Source organism: Amblyraja radiata, chromosome 5, assembly GCF_010909765.2.
Source record: "Amblyraja radiata isolate CabotCenter1 chromosome 5, sAmbRad1.1.pri, whole genome shotgun sequence".
Classification (NCBI taxonomy): Eukaryota; Metazoa; Chordata; class Chondrichthyes; order Rajiformes; family Rajidae; genus Amblyraja; species Amblyraja radiata.
The window spans coordinates 102,432,510-102,445,905 of record NC_045960.1 but is presented as its reverse complement, the minus strand read 5'-3'; the positions used below and the strand labels follow the sequence as shown (position 1 = coordinate 102,445,905).

The 13,396-nt window shown below is 45.2% G+C and overlaps 1 protein-coding gene across 2 annotated transcripts in view; it reads right to left on the bottom strand.

Moving 5' to 3' along the window:
• The window catches only part of smap1 (small ArfGAP 1), a 75,627-nt gene that overhangs the window by 35,108 nt on the left and 27,123 nt on the right, over window positions 1-13,396 (bottom strand). Inside the window, exons 5-7 of one of the 2 annotated variants that reach the window (XM_033021906.1) lie at window positions 9,716-9,784; window positions 7,332-7,412; window positions 898-993 (exon numbers count right to left, since the gene is read on the bottom strand). In XM_033021906.1, coding sequence (XP_032877797.1) covers window positions 898-993; window positions 7,332-7,412; window positions 9,716-9,784 — 246 coding nt within the window. The remainder of the gene's footprint in view (window positions 1-897; window positions 994-7,331; window positions 7,413-9,715; window positions 9,785-13,396) is intronic. The other variant, XM_033021907.1, reaches the window with a different exon arrangement.

Genomic DNA, 13,396 nt, shown 5'->3' with positions numbered 1-13,396 from the left:
CATTCAAGGGTTCACACTCAATCCTTGAATATTCTTTGTTTACAGAGGTTCTTTAAAATTTACCATCTTTGCCTTTTAACCTGTCGGGATTATGCTTACTGTGGCGGAAGGAACAGGAGATGCTAGTTTACACCGAAGACAGAAGTCTGAAGAAGAATCTCAACCTGAAGCATCATCTATTTGTTTCCCTCAAGAGATGCTGCCTGACCCGCTGAGTTACTCCAGCATTTTCTGTCTATCTTGGGAATATGTTTACTACCGAACTCTTACTATCTCACTTTTAAATACCACTCACTTATCAGATGATGTTTACCTCTCTGCTTTCAAGTCCTCCCTTGCACTATCAAAATCTGCCTTATCCCAATTTAGGGCTTTAACTCAAAGACCAACTTTTCTTTTCACGACCACCTTGAAGTTTACGGAACTATGACCCAAAGGGTTCCACCAGAAATTTTAATCACCTGCCCATCACTGTTTTCCGAGGTCAGGTACGACCTCCTCCCTAGTAAAATTCTATCTACGCACTGCTTCTGAAAACCCGTGAATGCATTTTATGACTTATTTCCCATCAACATCCCTTGCACTTGATGCAGCTGCTTCTCTTTTTAGTTCTCAGTTCACTTCTTTGTAATCTGTTTCCAAGTCTAGACTCGACTGCCAATTACTATCAGCACATTACTTCAACAACTATCAGTTACATTTGCATGTCATGTCCGACAAGAATCTATTACATTCTTCCAGTTACTTAGCTATAATCATCATTTCACTAATTTTAATGTGGCTTCCTATCCCCTCCATGTTTGACAAGGCCCTACCTCAGGCATGTCAAATATTTCCTACACTTTAGCCCTTGGTGGACAATTTCCATTCTCATCACATCGAGAAAAATATACTCACACAAGTTGCAGTAACAATGCTTTCTTTCTCAGCAGGAAATTCTTCTCCAGTTAGGCTAAGAATGCTTGGAGGTAGCCCTATGGAATGGGGAGGTGACTGAAAAAAAAGAAAAAAAAGCACAAGGTCAACATAAAATGTTTAAATGAAAGACCAGCATTTGGAATGAGTAATGGAAACAAAACCATTCGCAAGTTGGCTTCATCAATTGAGATGGCTTTCTTCCAATGAAAACGGCAACATTACATACCTGTAGTCTGAGAGGATGGTTTATAACTAAGCATAGAATTTTAGAAATTACTAGACCAAGTGGGACCTGTTGGGCCCCGTCCCCCAAAGCGTGGAGGGGAGCGCAGCATCACACGGGACGGCTGGTCCCCGAACTCGGCGTCGGCGCTCACACCGGAGACAGGCGCCCCCGGAGCCAATCACCCCCATCACCAGTTCTCCCAACGTAACCCGTTCACCCAACGCAATATTCCAACACTCACCCATAGCCTCCAACTGCGCAGGCGCGGTTCATTTCCCCTCATCCCCCAACACTCCCTCCCCCTCCTCTTCACTGTCCTTCTTATCTCCCCTCCCTCCTTTACCTCTTACTGCCTCTCCTTTCCCCTACCCTCAGTCACTGCCTACCCAGTCACCCCCTCCCACCCTCCATAACCCCTCTCCCTTCCCTACCCCCCTAAAAGTAAGCATGCAGATACAGCAGGCAGTGAAGAAAGCGAATGGTATGTTGGCCTTTATAACAAGAGGAGTTGAGTATAGGGGCAAAGGGGTCCTTCTGCAGTTGTAAAGGGCCCTAGCATACCTGCCAACTAATACCGGGAATGCTGGGGGGGTGGGGAGAGAGAGAGAGAGGGGGAGAGAGAGAGAGAGAGAGAGGGAGAGGGGGAGGGGGAGAGAGAGGGGGAGAGGGAGAGAGAAATTGTATTGTGAGAAACAACCCCACTTGGTCCCACTTGGTCATTTTATCTCCTCCCGCCTAGATTACTGCAACTCTCTTTAAAGGGCTTTCTCACTGTGCGACCTGAAGCAAGACTTAACAAGATTTAACATCGTGGGAACCTTCTGCGATAGCAGTACGGCATTCGTGGACCACCGAGGACCTCCGTGGCGCTAACGGCAGGTAGTCGTGTGACTTGGTAAGGTCGGGAGAAAATTCAAACATTTTTGAATTTCTCCAAGAGTGACTTGAGCAGCGTTGCAACATTGTATGAACATAGTGGCCAGTGCGATATCCGTGCGATATCCGTAATAACTCTTGCGGGTACCGTGGGAACTCCTGCGAACGGTGAGTAACTGAGCAGTTTGATTGTCAGTGCTTGTTTTACCTCATTGTTAAATAAATATATTTTTTACTATCAGATTGATGTCTGCAATTCTTCATTAACACATCACTACAAGATGAATGTCTCTAATGTTATAATCCCTCTCATGCTGAAACACAAAATAGTTGAAGGGAGGTGAAATAATCACATTTTCATTCTTTTTCATTTTTGAGTGTTCAGGTACCTCACTTGCTGAGCTATTTTACTCCAGCAGTTTGTGTCTCTTTTTGTCTAAAGCAGTTTCTAAGACTGGAGGAACTTCGCGGGCCAGGCAGCATCTACGGAGGGAAATGGACATGCGACCCTTTCTTCAGGCTGCCTTATCTCTCTCCCCCCCCCCCCCCCCCAACTCCCACCCCCACACACAAATGCTGGAGAAACTCAGCGGGTGCAGCAGCATCTATGGAACGAAGGAAATAGGCAACGTTTCGGCCCGAAAAGTTGCCTATTTCTTGTGCACGTGTCGGAAGGAACAGCAGATGCCGGTTTAAAGAGAATGCTGGAGTAAATCGACGGCAGGCAGCATCTCTGGGGAGAAGGAATGGGTGACATTTCGGGTCGAGACCCTTCTGATATGCTGCTTGTCCCGCTGAGCTACATGTTGTGTCTATCTTCGTTTTAATCCAGCATCTGCAGTTCCTTCCTGGCCGAACCCGATTGAAAGATGAGAGGCTGGGCGATAGAGCACTGGGTCGGACAAGGATCAGGCTTCAGTAAGCAAAGTAAAGAGAGGTGGCAACGTTTTGGAAATGAAGCGGGTAATCCGAGTGATGGCAAGACGGTATCCTCTAATCATAATATGTCGTAAAGAACTGTGGATGTTGGTTTGCGCCGATGATAGACACAGTAATACTGGAGACAGACATAACATCATGGACGGGCAGCATCTGGATAAAAGGAATGGGTGACGTTTCGGGACGAGACTCTGAAGAAGGGTCTCTAACCGAAACGTCACACATTCCTTCTCTCCAGAGATGATGCCCGTCCCGCTGTGTTACTCCAGCATTTCGTGTCTATCTTCCGTATGCTCTGTGATGGTCATCTCGGAGTCAAGTGGCAACTCTGGTCTGTAGACACGAGGAAATGCAGATGGAGGAATCACGAGTAAAACACAGAGCGTTGGACGAGCCTGACCCTTTGAGTTCCTCCATCACTTTGTGTTGAAGTCAGGTCTGGACATTGCTTGGCTCAGTCTCAGGCGCCGGCTAACTAGGAAGGTCGAGTCAAAGTCCAGCACTAACACTCAAGAAATAATGTTTGCGGTCTGATGTTATCAATATTTAATTGAAATCATTAATAAAGTAAATAACTAGATACCGGTCTAATCCGTATCTACGGGATTGGACAGGCTAGATGCAGGAACAATGTTCCCGATGTTGGGGGAGTCCAGAACCAGGGTCCCAGTTTTACAGTCTACCGTGGGAACTCTTTAATTACAGCGGGCAGGCAACTCCCTTCAGTTTCCCAGGGGGTCGGGACGGGACTGGAGTTGGGAGGGAAAGGTGGGGGAGTCGAGGGAGAGACAGATGGGCGTGTCTTCATTTACTGGCGGTGGGTGTCTGTCACTGAAACAGGCAGGTGAGATTTCACATCCACCTTGTGTGTGCCTCTCTCTCTCTCTCTCTCTCCATCCCTCCCTCTCACACAGGCATGACTGGAGGAACTCCGCGGGCCAGGCAGCATCTACGGAGGGAAATGGACAGGCGACCCTTTCTTTAGGCTGCCTTATCTCTCTCCCCCCCCCCCTCCCCCCAACTCCCACCCACACACACGAATGCTGGAGAAACTCAGCGGGTGCAGCAGCATCTATGGAACGAAGGAAATAGGCAACGTTTCGGCCCGAAACGTTGCCTATTTCCTTCGTTCCATAGATGCTGCTGCACCCGCTGAGTTTCTCCAGCATTATTGTGTACCTTCGATTTTCCAGCATCTGCAGTTCCTTCTTAAACACAAATGCACCGAGTTCCTCCAGCACTTCGTGTTTTGCTCAGTATTCCAGCATCCGGTGTCTCCCGCATCTCCAATAAAACAAAACTACTGTCAAAAGGGTGAATAATAGGGGCAGAGATAGATACATTCCTGATTAGTGCGGCTGTCAGGAGGTTATGGGGAGAAGGCAAGAGAATGTGGTTGAGAGGGAGTGCCCATCTGTTACTATTAATTGGACAGTTCGGTCTGTGAAACGCAACACGCCAGCCCCGACATCCAGCCCGGTGGTCAGTCCTTTGAAGATAGACACCAGTTGCTTGGAGCAACTCAGCGGGACAGGCAGCATCTCTGGAGAGAAGGAACGGGTGGCGTTTCGGGTCGAGAGCCTTCTTCAGACTGAAAGTTTCACCTCTCAGTAGATAATAAAATAAGACAATCATCACGGTCAATGTGAGACACAGTCTTTATTCCTATTTGACAAAATAAAAAGACGACTTCTTGCACATATTGAGAGAAGGTGCATCACACCAAACAACATTTGTCTAAAAAAAAAACAGATTATTCTTCAGCTCATTAAAGAGCTCGGGTGAGAAAAACCAATATAGTGTGTGAAAAAAAGTAACATCATTTGTACCACGTGATTAACAACACTACAGTCCACGGTGTTCATTCAAGATTAACGGGAAAGATCGGGAGACGGACAAGTCACTCGCACAAATAACAGAAATGCCGAGTACCGTGGGAACTCTTTATCTACCCCCCGTTATATCGTGCGGAACTCGTGCTGGACCACGACCACTTCACTCGGGTGACATCTTGCTTCAGGTCGCACCGTGAGAACTGGCCATTACACTGGCATCAGCCAATCTTCCCTGTCCCGCCTGCAACTGGTCCAAAACGCCGCAGCGAGACTCCTGACGGGCACCCGAAAAAGGGACCATATCACCCCGATCCTGGCCTCCCTCCACTGGCTCCCTGTGCAGTTCCGAATACATTTCAAGACCCTCCTCTATGTCTACAAAGCCCTCAATGGGCTTGCCCCCTCCTACATTAAAAGTCTTCTCACCCACCACTCCACCTCCAGGTCCCTCAGATCGGCCGACTTGGGGCTGCTGAATATCCCGCGGTCTAGGCATAAGCTTAGGGGCGACCGCGCCTTTGCGGTTGCAGCTCCTAGACTGTGGAACAGCATCCCCCTTCCCATCAGAACTGCTCCCTCCATCGACTCCTTTAAGTCAAGACTAAAATCTTATCTATACTCCCAAGCCTTTCCTGACGTCCACTGAGCGAGGGTTATATGTGTGTATGTATGTAGTTTGTTTGTTTATACTATTCTTATAACAAATGTAAAGCACTTTGGCCAACGAGAGTTGTTTTTTTTAATATGCTATATAAATAAATGTGACTTGACTTGACTTGATAACCCAAGCCCCTTTGATAATGAATAAATAATGCAGCCATACGACCCACCATGCTTTTGCTTCCACTTTGCTAAAGTGATTCAAGTCATCCACTGGGTATTTCACATTTTACTTGAGTAGTTATTGATCTGCAATTGGTTCGACTAATCCATGTGCCAAATTGCACAATGTACTTTTATTTACCCTTTTCCTCCAAAAGCGTACTTTGGCAATATATCAAATAGTTGATCAGTGGTGGGAACTAACCAGGGATGTGGTAACCTGCTAGCTTGAAGCAGTGTATCTACCGGTGAGCAATAATAACCTGGTGACCCAAAATGAAATGTGGAGGATATAAATGATTCTATTTTTCTCAGCGCATCCCTTTTTAGTTATAGTAAACTTAAAACAGAAAAACACTTGAGAGATGCCACATTTCCTCGATTTTTCCATTCATTATAGAGACAAATCTGAACCACTGGCTACACATGCATGCTAGGACTACAATGTATTCCCCCTTGCGTTTCTGAAATAAATAGGTCAGTTGGCTCCATAAAGCCAACTGTTATTCCCATAAAGCCTATCTTAGGGCAGCAACTAAGCAGAGTGAAGTCGTCCTTTGGCCTATCCTGTTTGGTACTGTTTAGTTATTCAGATCAAAATTAGTATTGTTTATTACTTAATTCCTAATCCTGTTCATACATGGATGAGCAATTGTAAAAACCACTATTGCCACTCTTCATAATTTGCAGTCAAACATTATGCTTCTACCCAATCTTCTCGAAACTAAAAATGCTTACGGGATAATAGACATGACATTCAACAACTCAACTACATCTTTGTCACCTTTAAGTTGTTACTTAATATCAACACCAGCACTTTAAGTGTGTAAATGGGGAGCTGTCCTGTGCATGGCTGCCCAGCCAGCAGCTGTCTGTCTTTTCATCTTTTTATTTTTATTTTAAGTTAGTTAAAGTGTTTTGTTTGGAGGTCTAGACTTTTTTATGTGGGGGGAGAAGGGGGAAACTACCTTTCAGGGTCCCTACCTGGTCGGAGAGGCAGCTTTTCTCCGGGCTGCAGCTTCGACCCGTCCCCGCGGCCTACCAGCGGGCCTGGAGCGGCGTTTCCTGTCGGGGACCCCCCAGAACCTCGGCTTCGGCGGCGGCACAGCGCTGGAGCGCTATCGCGGAGCGGGCGATGCCTTGCCCGGGTCGCCGCGCTGGAGCTCCGGTGAGCTGAAGATCGCTGAGGGAAACATCGCGGAGCTGCGGGACTGTGGAGCGACCAGCTGCGGGCGGCGGCGCTGAACTTTACACCGGGAGCCTGGGATCTCTAGATGAGATCGCCAGTTGTAGAGCTCCAACCGGCGCGGCCTTGTTGGCTTCGGAAGCCGCGGCCTCCAGTACGGAAACGGCCGTTCCAGGGTTCCCAAGCCGCTGAGAGGACTCTCCCGACGCCGGAGCAACATCACCCGGCGAGAACGGCCTGGAACATCGGGCCTCCGTAGAGGCAACTGTGGAGGCCTCAATAGGTCCGACTATGGGTGAACTGGGGTTGGGGACTGGACTTTGTGCCTTCCCTCATAATGGGAACCATTGTGGGGGGATGTTCTTTATGTTTAAAACTCTTATTAATGTTATGTCTGTATTCCTTCTTTATGTGCTGCAAAATGGCAAGAAGCATTTCACTTCACTACACCTAGGTGTATGTGAATGTGACCAATAAAATACCTTTGATACCTTTGAAGAACACAAAACGGATAAATTATTGAACTTACCATTTTTACTTTGTCATAAGCACCAGGTTTCTCTTGATCTTTGCCTCCCCTCTTTTCATCTTTCCTTTTGTACTTTTCTCTCTAAATAAAATTAAATAAGTTACAGCAAAAAACACTTCAAGTTCAAGATGCTTATTGCCTTTTGTTTAAAAAAGTAGTCTTTCACAAAAATCTATATTACTAAAAGTCTGATCTTGACCACTTCCTGTTGTTGTGTATATTGATTTTAGAAAAAACGCTGCCACTTACGGCTGTGAGTTTTGGCCATCTTACTCAGTCCCCCTCCGCTGCGCAGGACATGAGGATTTTTCCCATCGATTAAAAATAAAAGAGTTTAGTGTTTAAAAAATGTTGAGATTCTCTTTCCTGAAGGCCACGCCCCTTCCGGAGGGACTATAAAACCCAGAAGTGTTGAGTGCCTCAGTCAGTCTCTGCGAGATGGGGGGGGAGCGAGAGGGTCACGTCTCTCAGTCAGAGCTGTGAATAACACTGAGCACATATCTATTAAACTGTGAGTGCTTTTACTGACCTGTCAGTGCCCTTATTGTGGTTTGAAAATATAGTTTGGAAATGCTAAAGCTGTGTTACCTTTGGTTTGGAAATGCTAAAGCTGTGTTGCCTTTGGTTTGGAAATGCTAAAGCTGTGTTGCATTTGGTTTGGAAATGCTGAAGCTACCTTGCCTAATTAAAAATGCCTTGCCTAATTAAAGTTGCCATGCCTAATTAAAGTTGCCTTCTATATAATTAAAAGTGTAATCTTGACCACTTCCTGTTTGTGCTTTATATTGATTTTAGAAAAAACGCTACCACGTACGGCTGTGATTTTTGGCCATCTTACTCAAAGCCCCCCTCCGCTCATCAGGTGCTGAGGATTTCTCCCATCGATGACAAATAAAAGAGTTATTAGTGTTTAAAAAATGTTGAGATTGTCTCTCCTGTCAATCACACCATGAAGGCCACGCCCCTTCTGGTGGGAGGGGGAGAGGGACTATAAAACCCAGAAGTGTAGGCGTGGCTCAGTCTCTGCAAGATGGAGGAGGGAGAGGTCAAGACTCGCTTTAGTGGTCTTGCACCCTGCTTGAAATGGTATGAAACTGCACTTGAATTTGGTGGCCTTGCACCTTGCTTGAAATGGAATCTCAAGGAATAGCCGTGAGTCAACTGCCAGCCCACCAGCCGTGAGTGAGCTGCCAGCACAACAGGCTTGAGTGACTGAGCCGCCAGCCCAAGAATCTATTTGGCCCACAATGTCCATACTAGCCCTCTGGAAACCAGTCCCTTCAGCCCACAACACCCATACTAGCGCTCCAGAAAGCCCCCCCTCACTGGCCTCCAATATTGGAATTGGAGAGGTGGAGTATTGCGTTGGGGGGGACCAGCCCTTCCGTGTGATGCTGGGGGTCCCACTTAGTCTAGTATTGTATAAAATGGGTTCCCATTGTCCATTTGTGATTAGATAATACTTCAAATTCCTATTTGCAATTTATTTTAATGAAGAGTGAAAGTAGTCCATATGACAATTAGTAACCTAGTAACCTTTGGCAAACTGATGAAAGTGACTGGCAATACTATACCAGGCCCTACAAAGTCTAGAAGTTCAATAAGTGAAAGGTAGATCTAATGCAGGAAAATTATATGTAATCACTTTGGTACAAAAACCAGAAAGAGAATATAGTAAAGCTGATAATCTGCAGTCTCCTTCAAATCATCAGGGCCCTTGTTCCCACGTTGCTCTTGAGCCCACCTGGTTCTGTTTCCTGCACTCCCTTGAAACTAGTAGGTTCACTGTAAAATTTATAATAGCCATGCAAAACATTTAAAAGGACTGATAATATTTACTTAGGAGTCAGTGCAGTTCTCTTAGAATTAACTTTAGACTCCTAGGATGGATTTGCTGCAAGAAAACCAGCAGGATAGACTGGCCTTCATTCATTAATCAGAATGAACAGATTAATGCACAAGATTTTGGAAGGAATTGAGAAGATAAATGCTGAGAGGTTGAAGGTACTGATCTACTTATTGTACAATTTCAATTGCTCAAAAAGTCATATTTACTGGTGGTGCACATTTTAAATACTTGTATTTTGTGCAAACCATTTTTTCCACATTACCAATATTAGATAAAGGAAAGGGTCCGACTTATTTTTTAATAAACAATTTTGCAAATCAATACCACTATATACATGCACAAATCTAATGTTAAGAAGTCAATGCAATAAAACAGACCAAGCATACTACTGTACTTGGAAACATTGGCACCATATTTATTTTGTGACCTGCATTGCTACGAAACACTTGTAAAAATGTAGGGATAACTAAACGGAGCAGAGTAAAATGCGTCTCATTCAATGTTCATTGCTATTTTATAAGTCCTAAGGTAATACCTCCAGTTTGCTCTTCTCAGCAGCATTTGATAAAGAGGGAGATGATGGCAAGGGCACAGCAGAGGTATTCTGCACAGAATAGATAAAAGGACAAGCAGAAGCAAATGAAATAAAGCAAAGTATCATTATTAGCATACAGTTAAAGAGACAAAAGCAGAAACCAATAGCAGTGGCCAATGTTTGGCATAAATTGAGATACATGCTACAACCATACTGCATAAATAAAATGATCTGAGGGGAAAAAAAATATTGTAACATCCAAGAAGTTGGGAGGTCATGTTGCAGTTGTATAAGACATTGGAGAGACCACAATTAGAATATTGCGTTCAGTTCTGGGCACCATGTTATAGGAAAGATATTGTCAAGGTTCAGAAAGAATTACAAGGATGTTGCCAGGACTAGAGGTGTGAGCTGTAGACGTTGAGTAGGCTAGGTCTCTAGGTCTATTCCATGGCGCGCAGGAGGGGGGGTGTCTTATAGAGGTGTACAAAATCATGAGAGGAATAGATCAGGTAGATGCACAGTTTCTTGCCCAGAGTCGAGGAATTGAGGACCAGAGGACATAGGTTCAAGGTGAGGGGAGGGAAAGATTTAGTAAGAATCCGAGGTAACTTTTTCACACAAAGGGCGATGGGTGTATGGAACAAGCTGCCATGAGGCTGGGACTATCCCATCATTTAAGAAACAGTTAGACAGGTAAATGGATAGGATACGTTTGGAGGGATATGGACCAAGCGGGACTAATGTAGCTGGGACATTGTTGGCCGGTGTGGGCAAGTTAGGCCGAAGGGCCTGTTTTTACACTGTATCACTCTACGGCTCTAGTTAGAAATTTAAAATGCCAAAATCACAAAAAAAATGTAGTAGAATTTCAGATTTAAACAATGATTAAACACCGATATATCAATGAGATATTTTCCTTGAATAACTGACTTTAATTACCAATTCATTTTTTTCATATTCAAGGAGAATATGCAGCTGATACTACTAACTGAAACACAGCAGGGGAAACTTGGGGCCACAAACTAACACCAACCTATAGGGAAAACAAAATCATTGTTGCCCAAGCCACTTCAGTGCATAAAATCAATATCTGGTATAAGATTCCAGATTCACAACCATTAACATTTAAGAGGCATCTTGATAGGTATGAGCAGGGGAACAAGGAGTTAATGTAGGCAAATGGGATTAGTATAGATAGGCATGATGATTAGCATAAAGGCAGAGGCCACTACATACATTGCATTCAGAAAGTATTCAGACACCTTCAGTTTTTCCACATTGTTACGCTACTGCCTTATTTTAAAATGGATTAAATTCATTTTTCTAATCATCAATCTACACACAATACCCCAGAATGAAGAAACGAAAACAGGCGTCTAGAAATTTTTGCAAAGTAATTAAAAATAAATAACTGAAATATCACATTTACATAAGTATGCACACACCTGTCTATATAAGGTCCCACCGGTGACACTGCAGGTCAGAGCAAAAACCAAGCCATGAAGATGAAGGAATTGTCCGCAGACCTCCAAGACAGGATTGTGTCGAGACACAGATTTGGGGAAGGGTATAAAACAATTTCTGCAGCATTGCAGGTCCCGAAGAGGACAGTGGCTTCCGTCATTCTTAAATTGAAGAACTTTGGAACCACCAGGACTCTTGATAGAGCTGGCCGCCCGACCAAACTGAGCAATCGGGGGAGAAGGGTCTTTGTCAGGGAGGTGACCAAGAACCTGATGGTCACTCTCACAAGAGCTCTAGAGTTTCTCTGTGGAGATGTGTAGATTAGTGACTCATGTTATGAGTCATGCTTTTCGCCCGTGAAACAGTGGCTTCAGCACCTTGGTGTCCTGCATGGACAGTGTCAAAATACCGGTGATGCAGCGAAGCAGGAACCACGGCCTTGTGTCCTTTTAAAACAATCCAGTCTTGTAACACTAATTCGTCCCGAACAGGGAAGAAAGATCGGACTGGCAAAGGAACGTTGTAGTGCTTGTCTGGCCAGTCACGCTTAATGACAGAGGTCAGGGACCATAGGGTCTTGTCGGTGGCAGTGTGGGCAACTAAGTCCTCCATCCATGATGAAGGAATGAAGGATACCAACATCACGATAAAGTCATCATCCTGCGAGGGCAGATCCTCTCAGGTTTTCCGAGGTGCACGTGAAAGAGTGTCTGCCAGGTGCATATCCTTTCCACGTTTGTAGGTGAGGACGATGTCATATTTTTGACGGTATAGTAACATCCGTTGTAGGCGCGCTGGAGTTATGAATAGGTGAATTTGCTGATAAGAGGTTGGTGGTCAGTTTCAACTGTAACTGTGCGACCAAAGATGAAATCGTTGAACTTTTTGCAGGCAAAAACAACTGCTAGTAATTCCTTTTCAAATTGGGCGTATCGTTGTTCTATGTCAGACAGGGTGCGCGAGGCATAGGCGACAGACTTATTGCCAAGGCCATCATTCTGAAGGCATGCAGCGCCCAGGCCATGTTGTGAGGCTTCACATGTAAGTGTAACTGGCAGTCTATGATCAAAGTATGCTAGAGTAGGGGTGGCCGTCATCTGCCGTTTAAGAGTGTCAAATGCTGTCTGTTGTTGTTCATGCCAGGACCAAGCAGTGTCTTTGTGTGTGAGAAGGCGTAATGGGGTTGACGTTTCACTGAAATCAGGAATTCATTTGCTCAAATAGTTCGCCATGCCAAGGAACCTCTGCAAGCTGGGCACGTCAGTCGGTGCTGGTAGTTCATTGGTTTTTGCTGGATCAGTTTTCGGGCCGTCCTTGGTAATTATATGGCCTAGGTATTTTACCTCATTCCCTCTGAATCTGCATTTTTTGGGGTTGAGTTTGAGATGGATGGCCTCGGCATGCTTCAATACCTTTGCCAGATTTACGTTGTGTTCCTCGATCGTTTCCCCAGCAATAAGGAAATCGTCCACTACGATGGAGCAAGGGTATCCGGAAAACAATTGCTCCATGGATTGTTGAAACACTTCACTGGCAGGACTTATACCAAATGGCATTCTCAAATGTACTGAAAGTTGTCAGCTTGGAGGATTTATGTTCCAGTGGAATCTGCCAGAATGAATTCTTGGCATCTAGCACTGTGAATACAGTTGCATCGGCTATTGTGCCACAATCTCGTCCACTGAAGGCATTGGATAACGTGGCCTCTTAATTGCTGTATTTAAATCCTTGGGGTTAACACAAATCCGTATCTTGTCTTTATTCTTCTTAGTAGCGGCAGTCGTCCAGAAGGACAACTATATCTGCAGCACTCCACCAATCAGGCCTTTATGGTAGAGTAGCCAGACATAAGGCACTCCTCAGTAAAAGGCACATGACAGCCTGCTTGGAGTTTGCAAAAAGGTACCAAAAGGACAGACCATGAGAAACAAGATTCTCTGGTCTGATGAAACCAAGATTGAACGCTTTGGCCTGAATGCCAAGCGTCAAGTCTGGAGGAAAACGGGCACCGCTCATCACCTATACCTACGGTGAAGCATGGTGGTGGCAGCATCATGCTGTGGGGATGTTTATCAGCGGCAGGAACTGGGAGACTAGTCAGGATCAAGGGAAAGATGAACGGAGCAAAGTACAGAGAGATCTTTGATGAAAACCTGCTCCAGAGCGTTCTGGACGTCAGACTGGGTTGAGGTTCACCTTCCAACAGGACAACTA